The sequence below is a fragment of the Canis lupus genome, chromosome 10 (assembly GCF_003254725.2).
Source record: "Canis lupus dingo isolate Sandy chromosome 10, ASM325472v2, whole genome shotgun sequence".
In the NCBI taxonomy this organism is placed as follows: domain Eukaryota; kingdom Metazoa; phylum Chordata; class Mammalia; order Carnivora; family Canidae; genus Canis; species Canis lupus.
The window spans coordinates 35710814-35732766 of NC_064252.1; the positions used below are offsets into that span (position 1 = coordinate 35710814).

The following is a 21953-nucleotide window of genomic DNA, read 5'->3' on the forward strand; positions in this document are numbered from 1 at the left end:
TATGGCATATGGAGCTGGAGGGGGTAGGGAGGGATGTCACCCAAGTGGGCTCTCTGGCTGGGGTGATTGTTTCCTGCAGCGCCAAATCAGTCCTTGACCCTCAGATGATTCCTGTTTATGATGGGGCAAGTGTAGGAATCTCATCACAAGTGTTAGGAAAAGAATGTTTTCGTGATAAAGTTAACCACAAGTTGTGCCCTGGTTTCTGAGGAGCTATGGCAGCAGGAAGATGATAGTCCCTTAGAATAAGTGGATGTACCAGGCATGTCATTCTGAAGTGATGGGCCCTAGGTCCCAGCCGCACACAACTATTTGTAAAGACGGGATGGCCAGGCTCAGGGCAGCCGTGTTCTTCCTGTAACTAGAAAGCAAAATCACCAGATATTTTGTGTGCCTTTGCTTTTTCCTTTAGAATAATTTTTTTATTGTTTTTATTCAAAATAGCATATTCTCAGGGCCCCTGGGTGGCTCAGTGGTGGAGCATCTGCTTTCAGCTCAGGTCATGATCACAGGGTCCTGGGATCGAGCCCCACATCGGGCTCCTCACAGGGAGCCTGCTTCTCCCTCTGCCTGTGTCTCTGCCTCTCTGTGTGTCTCTCATGAAGTAAATAAAATCTTTTTTAAAAAATAGCATATGGTCATAGAAAAGAAGCAATATAGAAAAGAGTATAGAAGGAAGCAAGAAAAATATTCCTAATTCTCCCATCCAAAAACAACCATTACTAACATTAAGTAGACATTCCAAGTGTGTGCATATGTGTGTGTACTTGTGCGTATGTATGTGTGAAGTCTTTGGAGTATCTTCAATATAGACTTTAGCTTCTTAAACTGGTGAAAATAAGGGAATCCATAGGACACGAAAGAAATGTAGTGAAAACCTCTATTCTTAAAGTAGTCTTGGGCAGCCGCAGTGGCTCAGCAGTTTAGCGCCACCTTCAGTCCGGGGTCTGATCCTGGAGACCCGGGATCAAGTCCCACATTGAGCTCCCTGCATGGAGGCTGCTTCTCCCTCTGCCTGTGTCTCTGCCTCTCTCTGTCTGTCTGTGTGTCTGTCTCTTATAAATAAATTTTAAAAAATCTTTTTTAAAAATAAATTAAAAAAATAAAGTTGTCTTTCTTGAGAATAATTCACTCCAAGACCATTTTACTTTTTTAAAAGTTTTTTGTTGAGATATAATTGAAATACATTATTATATTAGTTTCAAGCATACAGCACAGTGATTTGATACATACATATATATATATGCTGCCAAGTGATCTCCACAATACATTTAGTTAATATCCATTATCACATAGTTCCATTATTTTCTTGTGATAAGAACTTTTAAGACCTAGTGCCCTGACAACTTTCAAATATACAATAGCAGTGTTATTACTGTCATCACCATGTAATTACATCCCTAGGACCTACTGATTTTATAACTGGACATTTGTGCCTTATAACCCCCTTCACCCAACCCCACCACTGCCACCCACCTCTGTCTCTGGCAACAACCACTCTGCTCTCGGCATCTATAAGTTTGAGGTGAGGTTTGTTTGTTTTTATGTTCCACACAGAGGTGAAATCAAATGGTATCTCTCTCTGTCTTCTCTGACTTACTTCACTTAGCATAATGCCCTCACAGTCCATCCATGTTGTCACAAATGGCAAGATTTTGTTCTTTTCTGGGGTTGAACAGTATTTCAGTGTGTCTGTGTGTGTGTGTGTGTGTGTGTGTGTGTGTGTGTGAGAGAGAGAGAGAGAGAGAGAGAGAGAGAGAGAGATTTTCTTTATCCATTCATCTGTTGATGAACAGTGAGGTTGTTTCCCTATCTTGGCTTCTGTAAATAATGCTGTAGTAAACATACGGAGCAGATACCTTTTTGACTTAGTGTTTTTGTTTGCTTTGGGTAAATACCCAGAAGTGGAATTACTGTATCATATGTATCCTCGGGTGGTTCTATTTTTAATTTTTTGAGAAACCTCCATACTGTTTTCCATGGTGGCTGCATCAATAAATATTCCTACTAGCTTTACTTTTTAATACATAAAAACTTACTAAGCATATAAAATAGTTTTTAGTATACAGCCTCTGGACAGATAGTGAGCTTTGTAAGAACTGTCTAGTGCTCAGTATATCCTGCCATCGATCCCCAAGGATTACCTTTATACACAATCCAGTTCTACAGGTGTCCTGGAAGCCCGAAGCCCCCCACTCCACCGCTGTGTGTGAGGCTCAGGAGGATGCTGAGCATGCTCAGGTGTGCGGAGCCTCCATAAAGTGCAGGGAGAAACAGTGGGACAGGGAGAGTTCCAGGGCCTCAGAATATCTGGTAGTGCACCCAGGTTCATCTTGCCCCTCACATCTGGAATGTACTCCAAGAATTGTGGCGGACTGCCTGGAGGAGGAGGCTGGCATGTCCTCAAAGACAAGTGTTTGGAGGTCGTCCCAAATGGCTAATTTACACCTGAAGGATGGAGGCTTCCAGTGACAATGCAGAGAAATGGAAGAAATGCACACACAGACTGGTACTCATCAGTCTGGTTGGTTGTGTTTTACATAGAGGAAGGGTCAGATGAGAGGATGGGGTGGAGGTTCGACATCCCTGATAGGAGAAAGTTCTGTTAGGCCCGTAGTCCCTGCAGTCTGACTATCCCCTCCTGTGGCCCCCACCTGGTTGCATGTCAGCCCCCACTCAGCCCCTGGCTCCTCACATATTCCCCCTGGACCTGAGGCTCAGTAAGCCCAAAATCTGTTTGAAAAGAGCTTATATTCAAACTCATGCTCTCTGCTCCTCCCAAAAAGTCTTCCTTGCCCTGGCCTTTTAAGCTTTTATTCACAGTTCCCAGCCCTCTCCACTTGAAATCCTTTTCACGTCATCCGTGCCCCATGAAGCCAGTCAGGTCAGGCCTTCTAGATGGCACTCCTCTTCCCTTTCTCCATGCTCAGCCTTCCCAGGAGCCTTCTCCATACAGCTGTACTTACCCCTCAGAGGGGCCGCAGGAGGCCCGCAGGGAGGAGCTGTCCTCACAGACCTTCCCAAGTACACAGACTCACAGACCCACACACCAGACCGAGCCAGCATCTCCAGGCTCTGTTTCACAAAGCTCCCAAGGATGGCAAAAGCTTTACGAAGACTCCACAACTCTTCCATCTTCCCCAACTGAAACTCTATGCATCTGGCACCCAGCATCCTCCTTCCTGTCTCTGCATCTAACAACTCGAGGACCTCCTGTAAGCAGAGTCCCATGGTGCTTGTTCTTTGGTGGTAGCTTAGCATGCTGTCTCTAAGGGTCCCTCATGTCATAGCACACGTCGGGATTTCTTCTCTTCATAAGGCAAAAATAGTACCCCATTGCACGCATATACCATAGTTTGTTTCTTCCTTTGGGAAGCCATGGCATTCTAAAATAAATATATATCATTTTTATTAGCTGTATATTTATTTTTAAATCATTTCTGATTCTTTTTCCTGGCATTCTTGGTGGTTGACATTTAAAACACTGGTGGTCCAAATAAACCAAGTTGTATTCTTTGTACCCTGACCTCTAATTAGCTCCCCTAAAAACTCAAGAGACATTTTCTGTCTTTAAGAATTTAATATTTCTTTCTAATTACCAGGTTTCCAGCTTTAAATGTATTTTTTAATTTTAATACCAGTATACTCTAGTTCCAAATACTTTGGCATCATCTTAGGGCTGTTGGCATGGGAATAAATGGCATTCAGGCTGCCAAAGTACTGAAATATGTAATGAAACACCTAGTAAAAGGTGTCTTTAAACGTTGTGTACTTGGATTCATTGGCATAGCATTCCCTATTGGCCCCTGGAATAAACAGAGTGCTCCACTAGGGCAAGAAGAGGGAGTGGGTTCAGGAGGGCTCAGCCACAAACACCGCCTGGGTTTGGCTGATGGCCACACAGCCATTCATCCTCCACGAGGACTCCTGTTCCCCGGGCACAGACGGTGAGGCAGTCACAGCTCCCTATGCTTTTCCAGGGTTGGAAAGCTACAAACTGTATTCATGCACTTTCTGGTTTAGAAGGCAAGGTACAGGTTCCTGAAGTCACCAAATTGGTACAATATGGTGATCCTGGGAACTCTCGCCTTTTTCTACCAGGGGAAGGGTCGGACCTGCCAATAAGCAGAGACACCATCCGCGCTGTGCTTCCCCAGATGTCACCTCCTCAAGGGTGGGGACCACATCTCTGACCTGTGGCTTAAGATATAGACTCCTGCAGTCAGGTGTCTGGCTCAGCCACTCTGCCTGACCCTGTGACCTCAGGAAGGGCTGATTCCTGCAGAGTGCCTCAATTGCCCTACCTACACAGTGGGACCCCTGGAAGGAGCGCCGCCGGCCCCTCGCCCTGGGCTGATGTATGTAGCAAGTGGACCAGTGCCTGCTCCTGGCAGTGCCCCAGGGGTGTGTGTGTCCATGTCCATCCTGACCAGCACTGAGCTTGGTGCATCTTTATTGAGGTCTACAGGGTTCATGAAGGCTTAGACCCTTCCCAGTCCATCATCAGTCCAGGAGAGCTTGCTTCACCCACTGTGAGAGTAACAGCTGTTTTAGATTAAAGGCAACGGTGTGGGCTCCATGGTCAACATCTGGCAGGCTCGGTGAGTCTATTTTACGTTTTCTCAAAGAAAATACCATGCCCGCCAGACAGAGGAGTGTTTGCTCCTACGTGGCTGGGTGGTACTTGCTCGTGCACACTCCTGAGTAAGCATCTGCCTCAGGCCTTCACATTCAGATCTCTTCCACATCAAAGCATCTCATCCTGGGGTCAGCGAAGCCGGCAGACAGAGAGCCTGTGTCCTCAGCTTCCACAGGGCCACCAGTCGAGGTCTCGGGAAAACAGCACCCCCCGTGGTGGATCCAGCCTGGCCACCCGCGCTCAGCCCTGAGCTGGCAGGCACAGGCTGGGGGGCGCCCCCCCCTCCACCATTCACCCTGCAGCCTGCTGCAGGGCACATGCCGCACTCCCACTCAGAAGGGGGCCCACCAGCCCTCTGCCGGCCGGGGAGCAGACCGTGCCCCCCGGGGACGCTCGGAGCAACGGCCACTCCTGCCACTGTCCTTTCACACACCAGCCAAGCCAAATGCACCGTAGTCTTGGCTCGGAAAATCCCGTTCAGACAGCAAGCTCCCCCGAGCCTGTGTGGCTCTCTTCACGTGGATTCTGGATCACCCAGACTAGTTGCTACCTGTCCTGCCCAGGGCGATGCGCTACTTTCAATTGTTTTGACAAAGGTACTCAACACTTGCGCAGTGACTCCAGCTCCAGCTCCTCGGAGGAGGAGGAAGCGCGGGTAGGAGCGGAGCGGAACGGGGTGAGGCCGCTCGGCCTATGTCACGTTCGTGCGGGACTCGACCTCGGGAAGAGTGAATGAGGCCACGGAGGAAAGGTTTCGGCGTCCACGTCAGTGACCCCCGGACCCCTGAAGGCTCATCAGAGCAGCTCGGTCTCCAGGGGGCTCTTGATGAACCCACAGGACCTCTTCGCGAGCCCGCCCTCCCCGAGGCTCGCCCGCTACTGCGCTGGAAGAGGGAACCTGAGAGACGAATCCTCTTCCAAACCGGTAGAACAAGCCCTTGAGCCTGACAGGAAGGATCCAAATGCACAAGCCGCTGGCCTCGTGCAAGGACTCTAACTCAGGGGGAAGGGGCCCCTTGAGGAGCAGCAAGGGCACACTCCTGGCCTGCACCCAGTTCTGCAGCCCGCGGGGACGCCACCTGTGCTTGGCCATTTCCATGGTGGGAGACGGAGGCGGGAGGGGTGGCTGATCCCAGGTTTAAGATCGGGAGACGATCCACGGGTGAGGGAACAAACAAACAAACTCCAACTTCAAAGCCTGGGCGTGTGAGGGTGTGTGCTGTTGCCCGCCTCCCGGGTTCCTGGGGCCCGAACTCTTCCTGGGCATCCAAACTGCCCAGGAGCACAGCATCCTGGAGCTGGCGAGATGTTGAAAGGGGAGAGGAGATAACAGGGACCCGCTGGAACCCATGGTTCCAGGAGTCTTCAAAGGCCCCCCCTGTGCAAGTGGGGACAGGCCTCACTCCTCACTTGGTAGGCTGCCAGCAGGGGACACGGCCTCCTGGCCTCCCAAGGCACCACCTGGCTCTCACAGGTCCGCAGCAGTTAGATGATGCCCAGTCCGTGTGCCACTGACCCCAGGCTTCTTCACCGACTTGCCCCGCTCCCTCTGACCACCCCCTGCTCTCTCTGGCGCTCTTGCTGAGGCTCCCCTGTTCCCAGTGTGAGCAGATGGTGGAAAGGGGAGCAAGCCTAGGTGTGTGCCCAGCTCTGCAGCCTCTGTGTGAGACCCCAGGCAAGTCACTCAACCTCTCTGAGCTCCATTGGCTCACAAGTTAAATGGGGAAGAGAGATGTTCAAAGGATTAAATGAGAATGTGTATATGAACAGGGCCTGGCGCTGGGTACACCCTCCGTAAATTCTCCCAGTAGGATGAGAGTATATTTGCCTGCAGCAAACCCAACACTTGAAGAGACCTTTCTCGTAGGGACTCCCCGGGCTTTCATCAGATAAGGGTCACAGAAAAGGCCATTGCTTTCTCTAACTGCAAGGGAACCTTTGAGTGGGGGCCCTTGGCTTGCAGCGGAGTTGGGTTGTGCCCTCTCATAACCCCACATGCACCATCTCGTTCTGCATCCCACCTCCCCGGATACACACCTTCTCAGTGTTTCGGTCCCCAAGACCACAGCATCCTCAGAAGCGAGAGCCACACGCACACACTGGGTTTGCTTCTTCTTGGAGCCAGTTCTGTATGTGAGCAGAGACACATATTAGGACAAGAGAATTTTGTTGAGGAGGATGATTTATAATGGCAAACAGGCTGCTGTCTTCCGTACTCTAGCGATCTTGCTGATGTGACTGGAACACATCGCTGGATTGGCACTGGGCAAATGCTATCATTTTTCTTCTCCCTTGACCCTTCCCTTTTGGCCACACTCAAGCTGGTGTGGCAGGGCCACAGATCTTATCTGGGGATGCTCACAGCTGGCATGTACCTCTCTGTGGCAGCCAGCAGCAGCATCAGGGGGTGGCCAGGGCAGAGGGGTCGAGGAGAGCCTCTCAAAGGGAGCAGGTCGGTGGATGCAGTTGGATGCTGCTGGTTGGTGCCTTGCAGACTCTGGCAATGGGAAGGGAAGATGGCTGCAAGCCCTATTCTGGAGTGTCTAGGGCAGACTCAGACCGAGCCCGGGAGCAGCCCTGTTTGGAACCGGCCTTAGTTGTCTACGTCAGATGTGAGGTCAGGATTGCCCATGTCCAGGAAACAACTGAAAACCCCTTATACAGTGTGATCTTAGCAGGAATAAATCAAATGCGTGAATGAGTGACCATCGTGTGTATGAGTTCCTGAGTTCCTGAAATATTATTCAGCATTACAAAGGAGCTAACTCTCACAGCCTGCAGGAACCACAATGATTATGTCCAGTGAAAAAAGCCAGACACAAAGAACACATGTGACACAGAGAACCAGAGCAAGTAGGGCTAATGCACACTGATCAGAACTGGCCCAGTGGTTCAGGCTGGTGACAAAAGGGTGCAAGAGGACCTTCTAAAAGCTGCAGGACATTCAGTATCACAATGGGGTGGTCATTACATGGCATATACAGCATCAAAGTAACAGACCTGTACACACTGGAAGTGTGTGGATTTTATTAGCACACTACACATTGTCCAAAAATGGAGCTCCCTTCCCCAGAAGCAGCTTTTCTCTTGCTCTGAGCCTAACTCCACATGCATGTTGTGTGATGATGCTGTGGGGCTTTTGCTCCAGAAGATGAATAAACTAGAAGGCCTGAACACCTTCATCTCCAGCGTCTGTCTGAGGTTCAGGGCCTCCCAAGAGCCCGCAGAGCAAAGGCCACACATGACTGCCTCCGCACCGAAGGGTCGTCTTGTTTCTCTGGGCTCAGACTTCAAAGAGACGTGTGAAGGGCAGAGCAGATTGGGGGTGCGGCAGGGGTGCAGGCAGTGAGGAGCTGCATGCCCTTCGCCTGCCTTCCGCGCACCCTCAGCTCACCTTTCCTCTCAGACAGCCGTCTGAGAGGCCCCCCTTCCCCAGCCTCTGCCACCCAGGTGGGAGCCGTTTCAATTACCCACAATCACCATCCTCAGAGAGCAGCAGGCTGTCTGAGGGCCCCTCAGGGGCAAATAATAATAGCAACAATTTCTGGATCCTTCTTGCCTCATTGCTTGCCACAGCTTTGTAGCTAATTTAGAATCTATTGATCCCAGTGCCAATAAGTGGTTTATCTCCTTCAACTTCCTTTACTTAAAGAATACCTTCACCGTCAAATTGATGTCTCTTACTTGGCTGACATGGCTTGGGATTCTCTCAGTGTGTCTTCCAGTAATTGTTTTTATGTTCTCATTTTGGTTGTGCTGCTGGGTAAAATCAGTGTGTTTCAGGTACATTCATGCATCAAGCCTCACCTCCTTAACACAGTGAATATTTTAAGATGAGATGCCCTATTCCCTAGTGGACCCAGACACAAGAAGAAAGGCTGGATTTGGGAGGGTGGCCTGAAAGTATTGCTTTCCAAGTATCTCTGAGCTGCTGAGAGGAAAGAAACAAGGACCGTGAGATGAGACAGAAAACCCGGTACAGTAGGCCCTTCGAAGAAAAGGAGAAAGAGTTCTTGATTTCACCCGAATGTGGTTGAGGAAGTAATTCATTGGTCTGTTGCTTAGAGAAGAGGACAAAGCAGTGACCTGGAGGGAGTACCCTGCAACTTTCAGTGTCCCCAGTGGGGCACACCCTTCCCAGTCCTGTCCTTCCTCTTCCTCTCCCCTGCCATTGTGATTCCCTGCTAACCCCTGGCCATGTCCCCTTCCCTAGGTCTGGGCAGGCTTCCCCACTCCCCAGCTGGTTGCCTGCTCCCACTCCCCCGCCATCACTCCTCTCCCTCCCATGTCCATCCCACAGTGACTCTTTCACATTGTCCACCATATTGTGAGGTACCACTGGGGCAGGCATTGTGTCCGTTTGTTTGTTCAGCCTGGTCTGGAGGAAGTTTTCAATAAATATTGCATACATGGGTGAATGGCTGAAGGATAGGCAGACGGATGGATGGATGGATGGACAGATGGACAAGTGGAAGGATGGATGGCTTGCATATTTAAGTGCTGGAGAGTGGCTGATATTATGTCTCAACAAAATTTTGTGTTTATATAAGAGCCCAAGAAAAACTTGGTTATATAATTTAAAGCAATGAATTTGAGTTACAAAAACCTTCCTGATTTCACCCTAAAAATGCCTTCTGCCAATTTTGATAAGGCAATAAAATAGGAACTCTTTTTAAAGCTTCACCTGGCTTTATCACTTCTGCAAGATCCGTTCAGCTCTAAGGCATTAAATGAAATAGAAATGAAACTGTGAGCACATATCTTGACAGCAGGAGCTCTGGATCAGGATAATTGCTCTCCCTCTGAACTTCCAGATGGATATTTGCTGGCCACATTATTTCCATGAGCAAGCCATCAAGATTGTGGTAGCATCCAAGCACCATGTCCTGTTCCAAATGCAGCAGAGAGCTTCCCTCCTCTTTGGGCTCCAGCCCCAGCTCTCCCTGCACAAATGCAGAAGCACCTGCTTAATAATGTAATTAGTATTCTGAGAAGCCCAGGCCTAGTCTGACAAACAACAATAATAATTTTGGTGTTTAGGGAGTGTTCTCGGGCCATGGCTGTCTACAGCACTTCATAAACAATTACCATCAGTGCTGGTTTCCCTGTAGGAAAATGAAAACTGACAGGAACGGGTGAGTCAGATAGAAGGATGTGATGTGAACAGAAATGTCCAAAATGCTAGTTTTCCTTGCTCTTTGCTGCCTTTCCAGATTCTGCTTCTACAGAGTTAATGCTCCCCATAGAATCTGAAATAGTTTGACATGCTTATTTGGGTTAGTAGTGATCCTTCAAAGGAAAATCTAAAAGTAGCTAATGTTTCCTGTGTTGCGTTTATCTTATTTGTGTAAGAATGACTATTTTCTGAGTATTATTTCAATTAAAGCTTAAAATAAAACGTGGGGACTCTCATTTTCAACCTTCACCTCAAATCACCAGAGTCTTTGCCAGCATCCTGTGGGAAATCGCCACCCAAGGGTTCTGCCCAGCAGGTTCGCCCAGTGGCACCTCTGCAGGCTGGGTCTTCTGTGTGGGACCCGTCTGGGTCTTGCCAGCAGAACAGGTAGATTTACTCGGGCCTTCCTACCCAGGGCTCCTCCTCGGCCAGCACCCGCTCCCATTTCCTCCCACTCTCCCCGGGCTTCACCCCACCTGTCCCCAAAACTCTGGGAAAAGCGAAGTAACTCCTCCTGCTTCTCCTTTAGAACCATCAACCCTGTGCTCTGCTAACCATTTTAAGCACCACAGACTTCAAATGAACATCTTATGATGAAAGCCCCCAGCGGCCTTTCACCTGGTCTAGGGCCCCAGAGGCTGACACGAGAGGGAAAAGCTGGAGCCCTAGAATTGTCCCAAGAGTAAATTCTAGTAGGTGCAGCCAACTGATACCTGAACACAGTACCTCCAACAAAGAAAGATCTCTGACCTTAGAAAAGAGGTATGTATATGCACACACATGCGCACATGTGTACACAGATATGTGCATACATACATATATGGTATGCATATGTTTTCACTCAAAATCCTATCCTTGAGAGAATGTATGGACACTGTCCCCACCCCAGAGATGTTGGTGACAGTCGGTTAACCTGTCATGGCCCTGAAACCTTCACCAGAAGCCTTGAATGGAAGTTTCTCTGTGCCGTGGGCCAGAATGGAGACTGGCCCCTTAAAGTCCTCCTGTGCTGTGAGTTAAAGCCCTAGGATACCCCGATGCTCTGCACGGCAGGAGTGTCTCTCAGCCTGCCTCTTCCACCCCTCTGGGGTTGTACTCCTGAGTCTCAGGAGGTAGTGAGGCTCCTGAGGGCCTCGGCTCCTTTTCTTGGGCTCTTCCTGACCTGGGCTGCACTTTCCCAGGCAGGGCGGCCCAACAGCAGGCCATGTGGCAGCCTTGCCTGCCCGGCCAGAGAGCCTAAGAAGGGGACAGGCTATTTAGTTTGCAAGGCCATGCAAAATGGACATGGGGGGCCCCTCCTTTAAGAATCACTAAGAAGTTCAGGATGGCAAGCTCAGGACCCTTCCTGTGGGCTGGTATGACTTCAAGGTCCCAACCCCTCACTGCAATGAGACGCCTTAGCCCAGGACACCTTCCAGCTGCTTCCAATGAGACAGACTTGACTCAAACAGAAGTGAAAGACGATGAGTTAACCTCTTCACAATCCAGCATCAATTAGCAATCCACCGGAGATGGGAGGGGGAAGCTTCCTGAGAGCCATAAATCACATCAAATGGAAATGTTTTCAGCTGCTCTGATAACGACCTCCACAGGCTCCCGGAGGCTGAGTGAAGGTCTGTCTCTGTTGGTGGGAAGTGGAGGCCTTCTGGGGAGTCTGGGGAGCAAAGGAATCCTGTGGATGTGTGGGGAGGAGGCCACCAGCAGCCTTCCCTGGGGCATCATCCTGCGGGAGGGGAGCGTGTGGGAGGCCAGGCAGGAGAGGGTAGTGGGGGGTGGGGGGCAGGAAGCTGCCTCCCCAAAGCACAGGCAGCTGCCAGCACCCCGCCTCTCCACGAAGCGCCTGTGCTAAGGACCAGGGTGGGCCAGCCACAGACCTTGCTGTCTCTGCCTCTGGTCCCCCATCCCATGATGTGGGCCAGGAGGACAGCGCTGCTCCCAGGGAGCTGGTGGGACCTCTGTCCCCAGTCACTGCAGCTGGACAGTCAGCTAGCACTGCCTTCTGAGAATTCTCTGGCAGGTGAGCCCACTGGAGAGGTGGAGGGACCAAAACCAGAGAGACCCATGTCCCACATGCTTAAATAGGTAACTGGGAAGCCCTCATTCCTACAAAGGCTTCCCCTCGCCCCACTGTCTCAGCCCCGCCAGCGGATTCAAGGCTGGGGGCGCCTCAGGTGTAGCTCGGGGGTTATACCACCTTCCCGGAGGGAAGAAGCAGCATCTTCACATATCAGAGTGGTCACATTCCAGGGGTGGCCCACCTGGATCCAGCAGTGAAGTCACTGAGACTCAACTGTCCTCTGGCCCCAATGGTGACTCTCTGTACTTACTCCAAAGGTAGTAGCCAACACGGAGCATAACCAAGAAGTGTGCCTGCCAGCGACCTAGGGGCAGAGCCAGCCCTCCAAGGGTGAAGGTCACCCCCGGGGCAAACTACTGGAAGGGAGGAGAGCAGTTACTTCCTTTCTCTGTTCTTTGGCTGGTCTAATAAATAAATTGACAGAAGACAGATGAACAGGGGAAAAACAAATTTAATTTTGTACCTGTAGGAGCCCATAAAAATATGTGACCAAACCTTTTAGACAGAGAAACAATTAGGGAAGAATTGACAAGATAAGAAGTTCGGGCTTGGGTGGTAAACAAGTAAAGGGTGTGTTTATGCAGCCTCCCCACCTCGGGCATAAGGATCCTCTGCATCTCCTGGTACAGTGAGGGCGCCTTTCCCAGCGGACATTTATCTCCTGTTTCAGGGGCACAAAGGACGGTCCAAGGGTCCTGGCACCAGTGTTTCTTGACTGATGTAAATTCAAAATAGTACACCAAAGTGACATGTTTGGGGTGGCCCACCCTGAACCCCATTACAGCCCAGCATGAGGCTAGACCCGAGGGAGTGCCCCTTCTAAATGTGAGAATTGGCCTGAAGTCCTGGGTAATGGTGTGTTCTCTCTGTCTCCTGGGCAGATAAAGATGCAGTGGGGCAGGGACCTTGTCTGTCTGTTACTGTGTCCAACGGTCTCCATCACACGGGAGCGACTCGCAGTCACTGATGAATAAATGACGAATGCGTGATGAACTCACAAAGCACAGGAGTCCCCGGGTCTAGTGCACAGTACTGAGCAGGGTGAGGCCAAAGACAGCATTTGTTCCTTGGGAGACGGTCAGAATTTAAGGAGGGAGAGACCCAGGGGAAGCCCTTGTCTGGGTCTGCAGGGAGGAATGAAACAAGGCCTGAGTAAGAAGTCAGAAGGAGGGATCCCTGGGTGGTGCAGCGGTTTGGCGCCTGCCTTTGGCCCAGGGCGCGATTCTGGAGACCCAAGATCGAATCCCACGTCGGGCTCCCGGTGCATGGAGCCTGCTTCTCCCTCTGCCTATGTCTCTGCCTCAATCTCTCTCTCTCTCTGTGACTATCATAAATAAATAAAAATTAAAAAAAAAAAAAGTCAGAAGGAGGCCATTCGCCCAGCACTTCTCCAGCTTCCGGGCGCACGCAGACACTCCCCACTCCCCCAGGGATCTGCTGAAGCAGCAGGTGGGCCGGGGCTCTGCTGGAACCTTTCTACCCAGCTCCCAGGTGATGGTGCTGCTGCTGGGCTCCAGAGATAGCCCCACCCCGGCTGGGGGGGGGGGCGGCAGCAAGGCTAGACAGATTTTACCTTATTTCGGCCTTGCCTGTGACATCCAGGCCAGCTTGAGACGCGGAGAAAAGGTCTAGTCTGCAGTGGGTGTGTGAAGGGAAAGCAGCTCCCCTTGCTGCGGGCCGAGGAGAGAGGCCACAGCCTGAGGACCACAGGCAGCGGCCCGCACCTGTGATGTCGGGGGCTTTGAAGCCCGTGGGTCCTCACACCTCGTGTGCCCTGCCAGTTGTCCAATCCCCAATCAAGGCAGGTGCCCATAATCCTTCCACAAGAGCACAAAGAATTCTGCTGTCCATGCGGTCTTATCAGCAGGTGGGAATGCCACAGGGAGCTTCCGAGAAAGTGAGGCAGGATGTCATCTCCTAGGAAGACGGCCGCTGCTGCCAGAGGAGCAGCAGACAGGGTTCACTGACAGGGCCCCCACCTGGAGTTGCCAAGCCCCGAGCATGAACACGCTACATAGCCTTCCAGAACCACTGCTCTCAGAATGTGGGAGCCCAACTGTCGAAGGATCCTTCTAGGAGCCAGTGTAGGAGGGAGAGTGTGAAACTGTCAAATGCTATGAAGAAGAGGGCATTGTTGTTCTTTCTCAGCCACTCATGTAGGTGGCAGTACCTCCCAGCCATGCCCACGGTGACTCAGAGCTAAGGTCACACACCTGCCACAGTCTGAGATACAGCCACACAGCTGTCTGTGACTTCTGTGACCTCTGGTTGCCAGGAACATTGTCATCTTTTCCCTTCATGCTATTATTTTTTAAGATTTTATTGATTTATTCATGAGAGACACAGAGAGAAGCAGAGACACAGGCAGAGGGAGAAGCAAGCTCCCTGTGGGGAGCCCAATGTGGGACTTGATCCCAAGACCCCAGGATCACGTCCTGAGCCAAAGGCAGACACTCAACTGCTGAGCCACCCAGGTGCCCACTAAGCCCTGTCACACTTGGGGTCTTCTGCATGCCTCCTAGCAATCGCTCAGTTGGAAAGGGAGCCAAATTACTCTACATTCAGAGGAGAACGTTGCCCCCTTGGGGTCCTAGGAGTATCACGCAGGGCAAGAAAGCAAGAAACCTCCTGAGACTGGCCCCCACAGGAGCCCACAGTCCTGCAGACCTTATCATTCCCTTAGAATAAAAAGATATTTGTCTACATCGCAAGTAGCCCGGACTGTATTAACTTACATTCAGGGCAGCAGTAGTGAGCAGCGGCGGCAGACTGTGTAGATTCAGACCCTGGCTCTGCCCCACTGCTGTGCAACCTGGGGCAAGTACACAGCCTCTCTGTGCCTTGGCTTCTGCTGGAGCAAACGGAGTTGTAGAAGTCCCCACTGGCTCAGCAGTGGTGAGTGTTAGGTTCTTTCCAAAATGAACAGCAGAGAAATAAAAAAAAAATAAAAAATATAAAAAAACTAAAAAACCAGCAGAGCCAGGCAATAGATTCGAGGTTGCTTTTAATGGGGAGCGCTCCCGGGCGAGGTTCCGTGACTCGGAGAGGTGGCCCAAGTCAGGGAAGTAGCACCCGGGTTGGGGAGTGTGGGGGTTTTTAAGCCTTATTGGTTCTGGGTCCAGATCCGGGTGGGTCCCTTGCCAAATTAGGCAAGGGAACACCGTGTCCCTAGGTGATTGGCTGGGGGTGGGGATAGTACAGACGATGGGGGGCGGGGGGGGGGGCCTGGCTGGAAAGTCCTGGATGGAAAGTTTCGGTTTCCTGTCTAGGCTTTGATTTACTGGAGATGATGTGGTGGTCATGGCTGCTTTGGCGGGAAGATCATTTTGACCCAATTTGAGATGTCCGCCATCTGGGGTGCCCCTGTCTCTCAGCCAGCCCACCAGGGAGGATTGGGTGCTTAATACAGACTAAGGAGCCCACCGTAGTGTCTGGGAGGTACTTGGCCCTTGGGAACTGCTAGTGGGGAGGATGGTGGATACTGTGAGCCAAGACCACCAGCAAATGAGGTTGGGATTGGGTGCGCCTGGCTCAGAGCAAGTGAGCAGAGGGTACGCTGCCGGAAAGGTCCTTGGCAGCAGGTTGGCACAGTTCGGCGTGTAGAGTCGCTGTCCCCTCCGCCCAGATAGATGGGGACCCAGTGCCGGGGAACTCGGGCCGCATGGCCCTGTGAGCACCCCCCAGGGAGGCTCAGCTCCGCAAGTCCCCACTGCCTCTGGCTCCACATGGGCCTCACTCCTGGTCTTCTCCGGAAGTCCTGTCATGGAACGGTTTATCTCCAAACCATCTAGACTTTTCTCCACCTCTCAGTTCCTTGCAGTACCCCTGAGGCTGTGTTGGAATGCAGCGTCACAGAAGGTTGTGCTTCCTCATCTGCCGGAACCCTGGCTTTCTCCGAGTTCCAGAAAGGCTGCTGGAGCAGAGTGATCCAGCAGTCTCCAACCTGGAGATTTTCTACCCAGAGAAAAAGGAAGCCACCCGAGGACACAGCTCCTCTGTTTCATGCTCCGACCCTCCCTAAGGCCCAGAAGGAACCCATTGGAACCCAGGCTGCTTTGACACTATGGTGGCCACATAGACACACTCCCTTGCTCAGATATTTCTCCCAAACTCAACTCATGTGTGCAGCTGCCAGATTCTGCCTCCTCTTGGAGGCCCTCCAGACTTTTCAGTGTGTTCACATTTGTCACACTTCCCACCTGCCTATAGGAGCCTCACACATGTCTTGTGCACCCAGGAGCTGAGTGGAGATGTGGGCCAGCCTCCAGGCTCCGTCACCTCTGGTGACCTGTCTCCTTAGTCCTGGATCCTCCAGGCCCCCCTCTCTACCCGCTGGCTCCCCCTGAGGTCGGCCACCATCAGCTCCTTGCAGGCTTCCTCCCTCCTGCCTTGTCCATCTAAGCGGGTGGTTTTTGGCTTACTGATTGTGTCCACACGGCCGTCTACCCGATCCTTGCTATGGGCAGCAACTCCTGCCATTGATCCAACGGAATAAAAATAATGGGATGTAGTAGATCAGTCCATTGCACTCAGTAAGCAGAAAGGATTCACGTGACTTAGTGATGCGTGTCTTTCGGGTGGCATTCTGCATACGCTTCTTGCCAGAGTGGCTCCTCCTGTCACCGCAGTGGGAGGTTGGTCCCTGCGTTGCCCCGCCTCCGCACAAGGCCTGCGGAACCTCCTGGCCCATCTGACTTCGTGTCCAGCCCTCTGGCCCAGCAGTGGCTTTGCCTGCAGCCATTTGGAGCCCGTACTCCTACTTCCTGGGACACCTCCCCACCTGTTTCCAAGAAAACTCTCACCTGCCCTTCAGGACCTAGGGAGACTTTGCCTGCCCTGATCTCCCCAAGAATAGGTCAGGTGCCTCCAAAAGTGCAGGCCACCTGCCCCTGTGGCTTCTTCGTAGTCAGTCGTCTCTGTGGAAGCTTCAATCAGCGGCTGAAATGCCATGGGGAGAGTATTTATATCGCTGAAGTAGCCAGACACTACAGATCAGGCCGTTCCTGCCCTGTGCAGGAACCTGGTGCACCACAGGGTAACCCAAGCCTTTCCTACCCCACCCCCCACCCCGGCCCCAGACTGTGGGTGACCTCTGGCCCCTCACTCTCCAGGCACCCGGAGGGCAGGAGGTAGGCTTCATTCTGTGAGCTCTTCACCTCTGGCCCAGAACTGAGCCCGATTGAAGAGGCTTCATAGTCCTGCGTGGATGTGGGATGTTGAGACCTCTCAATGCCATCCAATCCTCCAGGTTAACCAAACACAGCTTCCTTAGGCTGCACCTCCACCAGAGCCCTGAACCTTCTGGTTTTGTGCAGGCCCCACACTCTCCCCTAAGTACTTTGAACCAGGGGCTCAACCACACTATTCCCAGAGCGTCCTCCCAGCCCTGGTCTGCAGGAGTCAGCCTGCTTGGTGTCAGCAGGAGTCTTGCCACAGCGTGAGGATGTTAAAGGGAAACCATGTGCCTGGAATGCCCAGGCTGGAGCTGAGGTGGTGGTCACAGCAGGAGAGGCCAAGTTCACTTTCAGGAATGGTCAGGCCTCCCTTCCTCCCCGACGCGAGGCAGGCATTCCTCTTACACCCATTCCATGGATAAGGCAGTGAGGTTTATCTATAACTGAGGCACTGAGTAGCGACAGAACTTGCCAAGATGTGATTCAGCCCTTGCTCTACATTACTACCCCCTTTTTTTTGTCCTGTTTGGTTCACAGCAGGTCTGGGACTGCAGGCTGAGGTCACAGGATGGAAAGGGAACGAATCGCGCCAGTAATCCCAGCCGCGCTTGTCTCTCCCGCCTGCTCTCCCCGCCCCTTGATCTTGAGCTGGCGCAGGGTGCAGAGGGTTCGGCCAGGGCAGTGCTGGGGCTGGGGTCGGAGCTCCACAGCCGTCGCTGGTGTTTTCATGGTTGTGGTGTTGTTCTCAGAGGATGCTGTGCTGAGGAAGACTCCGTGGAGACAGGAGAAGCGGTGACCGCAGCCGGGAGCCGTGCTTTCCTGCACAGCACTCACCCAGTCGGGTCTCTGTGCTGTCATGCAAGTGGCCACAGGCACAAAGATGTGGCCATGAGATGAGGAAAATGCTTCCAAGACTGGGCGGGCTGTGGTGGATTCAGGGCCCCAGCAGCCCCCGGACCACACCACCCGCCAGCAGGTCAGGTGCACGGTGAAGCCAAGCCTGTTCTGTCCGGGGACAAGGGCTGCTTCATTTCTCCATCACTGGCGGAGTCCTGGGGGCTCAGTGCCTTGCGATCACACCTCTGACAGCTGGCAGGCCAGGACGCCGCCCTGCTCAGGCCACAGGCGATCCTCAGAGACAACCAGGAGGTCACTTCTGGAGCAGTTGGGCTGCCAGGCCAGGCTGGCTCCCCAGTGCAGAGCTGCATCTGCAGGGACGTCAGGGACCCTAAACAGAGGCCGCCCTGGCCTTCCTCCCCGGCCCTGGGTACCCTCTCTGAGCATTGGTAGTCGTGAGGGAAATGCATCTGACACCACAGACTTTGTTTCACCTTATGTATTTGTTTTTCTTTTCTGCCTTCTTGGGTTCGCCTGGGAACATCTTTAATGAGCCTCTCAATAAACGCTCCAGGTTGACACCAGGGTGCACCCAGCCCAACCCTCCGCAGTGTTTACAGGGAAGCCCTCCCAGACTCAGCTATAATTAGAAGTCAATTAAATTAGAAACCCTTAGTATTGTTCTTGGAAGGCCTCCAGGGCTGTAACTCTCCTGGAGAGAGCCTCTGGCCCCGGCTGCAGACTCCTCTCTGCGACCCACCCACCGTCCTGAAGCAGGGGCCAGGCTGTGCGCGGACAGGGAGCTGATTCCTTCGCGCCTTACCCTCCCCGCCTGGCAGGGCTGCAGGCTGGGCCTCCCTCTGCTCCCGTCCTGCCTGCCCCGGCTTGCTCCCTTGCTAGAAGGAAAACACCCAGAAGTTCACCACTGGGGTGGCTGGGTGCTTTAATCTTGCCTCAGCCCTTTTCGTGTGTTTCCAACGTCAATGTGGCCCTGAATTGCAAGGCAGCCAGCATGCTAGAAGGTGAGAAAAAGCAGCTTTTGTATCTCCCCAGGAGTTTCTGGAAAACTAACTCTGCCCCAGAGGCCCCCTGATGTTACTCGCAGGTGGGAACCTCTCCAAGGTAAGCAGAAGAAGGATCCTGGAAAGATCCAGGCCCCCGGGGCCCTGCCCCATCCTCATCCTCGTCATTCCCCACCCCCACCCCCACCATCTCCAGCAGGGCCTCTGTGTCTGGAATCCCCTCGGGACATCCTTCTGGCCTGTTCTCAGAGCAATCAGATACTTCCTCCTGAAGAGAAAGATCTTTACTGCCTTTCTTCCTGTTCTCAAGTTCACATGTACACCTGTGCATCGTTCTGACGCTGACAACCGTGTGGGAGAGGAGCCTTCCCCATCACCCCCTCAGTCCGTAGTCACCCCGACCCTATGTCACCCCTGCCAAACAGATCTGTCGAAAATTTAGTGGATATCGCTGCAAGCCTACTTCTGTGTGTACAGAAGCCTCTACAACTACAAACCCAGAGCTGTTCCCTGTTGTTTCTCCTCTGCCCATCCCTATGCCCCTCTCTCAAGTAAACAAAAAATACAATAAAATACTTTAAAAAAAAAAAAAAAGATATTGCATTGAAGAGACTAAGTTCAAGGCTTTTCTCCAGAAACAAGAATGGATTTCCCACTTATCAGGTCTCCTGCTCTGAGCAATACCACACAGTGTGATACTTTGTGTGTGGTATCAGGAACTATGGGTTTCTGTGGGCAGAGAAGGCTCACCCAAATCAAGAGGGTTCAGAGGGCAAATGTTCTTGGGGGGCTTCCCAAGGCCCAGTTTGACTCCTGTCTGAGCTAGTGGTTTATTCTGGAAAGTTCCGCACACAAGCAAGCCATGAGAAGAGAGTGTACTGTTTTGTCTGGAATCCACCTCAGTGTCAAAGCAAGACAGCAGTGACCCCGCAGCACCCATGAAGGGATGTAGGCGCTCTCATGGTCATGTCACTTGTCTCCGTGTAGCTAGGCTCCCAGGTAAACCTGCTTTGGTTAGAAACACAGGCCTCCCATCTTGATGATGGAAAAGTAAAACTCAATACCTCCTCCTTCAAAGCAGTGCATTGACCTAGCAGCTGGGGAAACTCTGAGTGCCTGGGCTACCCTATGTGGCCCTGGACGAGTCACTACACCCTCCAGGCTCCAGTTGTCTTGGCTATAAAATGAAGTGGTTGGACTGGTGCACACTCTTAACCACCTTGACAACAACCTGTTCTCAACAGAGAGAGGAAGAAGCTGACAGTGGGGCTGGGACAGTGGGCAGTGGAGTGGGAAGGAGCTGGGCAGACTCTGAGTCCTGGCACTACCTCCAGGGGTACGCCAGAGCCAGAGGATTGGGACTTTACGCTCCGTGTACAGCCAGGCTTCTTCAGCCTCTGTGAGCGGGTGAACATTTGGTCTTTGCCCTGCCTTCGATAGTCAGCCCTCCATGCACTCTGGTCCTTTCTCCCTGGGATGGGTGTGACATTGGCAAGGCCACAGGTGGAGTCAGCCCACGAGGCCTGGTCCTCAGTTTAAAATCCATCTTTTCTTTTAGAGTGTATTTACTTCCCGACCTCACTTTTAGGGGGGCCCCTCGCATCCCCCAGGGACATAGTGGAGGCTCCGGACTGAGGGTGGGGGCTGGGCCATGGCCAGTCAGTCCTGGGGCAGCTCAGACCCTGCTGGCACTGGGGTGCTATGATGTGTGTCTTTCAGGCAGAGCCGCAGGAGCAGATGGCTCACACAGGAGACCGCAAGCGGATGCCCTGGCTCCCCGTCCTAGTGGTAAGTGCACCCTAACCCTGTGAGTACCTGCAGTGGCCCTGGAGGAGGTTCCAGTGAGAGCTCCTCTGCCTTCCATGCTACTGTAGGCCAGCTCCTGGGCCTCTCCCATGTCCGTCTGCACAGCTGTCCCTTGGGATTGATGCCGCTAGCAGCCCCTTCACTGGGCTCTTCTGAGGGCAAGAAGCACCAAGCAGCACCCGATTCAGATTAGACTTCTTGGCAGCCCCATTTCTAGGGTTCTACAGATGGAAAGGTTCTTAACTAGTTCTTTGTGTTGCAATATGCACAACCCAGCGCCCGTTGGTGAGCACCATGCCTGTGGGTCCTGCAGCTGAGGACGATCCAGGCCCTCATCATCAGGCTTCCTATGGAGAAGAGGCGGCATGTGACTGCAATCCTCTGGTCTAGAGGCTCCCGGAAGAGGGCCACCTCCTCCGCGACTCTGGAGAGGGTGGAAGCGAGATTGCGTGGGTGAACAGACGACGGGATGGCGTTTTGATGGAGCGGGGAGGGGGACCAGCAGTGAGGCCAGCTGGCAGGACGTGAGGTGGCCTGCCCGGTTTATCAGCTGCAGTTACTGAGACCTGGCACCACACGAGCACCACGTAACCAGCAGGCCCGCCCTTGAGGCTCCTCCCCCCCAGCACCTGCTCAGGGTCCTTGGAGCACACGTGTCTCCAGGGAGGGATGGAGCCCAAAAGGACGTCCTTTCTCGTGGCAGGTGTCGCTGCTGTGCTCAGCCAGGGCAGAGTACTCCAACTGCGGTGAGAATGAGTACTACAACCAGACCACTGGGCTGTGCCACGAGTGTCCGCAGTGTGGCCCGGGGGAGGAGCCCTACCTGGTAAGGCCCCTACCAGCCGCCCTAGGTGTGGGGAGCTCTTCTCCATCACCCGGGTGGTGTCACCGTCATGTGTGTTGCTCTCCGTGCGGTCCCCAAGCTAAATCTTGGTCTGCGGTCCCCAGACTCTGTGGCTAAAGGATTTAGGCAGCGGTGAGCGCAGGAACAGCTTTCTCAGGAGACGTTCCCATTTATCCAGAGGGCGATTCTTTTCCTGCTCTACTTTGATCAGGCGGGTTTCAGGTCCTCTGAGTCGGGGCATGACTGAGGTCCTGCAGTGACGGCATCGTGACTCCCGAGCACGGCGCCTCCCTGTCCTGCGGGAACGGCTCCTGTGCTGCTGTTACGCGCTCTGAGCAACACCCACAGCACCAGCATTCAGGGTTCTCGTAGAGATCC

The 21953-nt window shown here is 52.7% G+C and overlaps 1 protein-coding gene across 1 annotated transcript in view; it reads left to right on the forward strand.

Moving 5' to 3' along the window:
- The window catches only part of EDAR (ectodysplasin A receptor), a 94684-nt gene that overhangs the window by 38672 nt on the left and 34059 nt on the right, over positions 1-21953 (forward strand). Inside the window, exons 2-3 of the mRNA XM_035696096.2 lie at positions 20645-20713; positions 21435-21557. Coding sequence (XP_035551989.1) covers positions 20663-20713; positions 21435-21557 — 174 coding nt within the window. The 5' untranslated portion in view covers positions 20645-20662. The remainder of the gene's footprint in view (positions 1-20644; positions 20714-21434; positions 21558-21953) is intronic.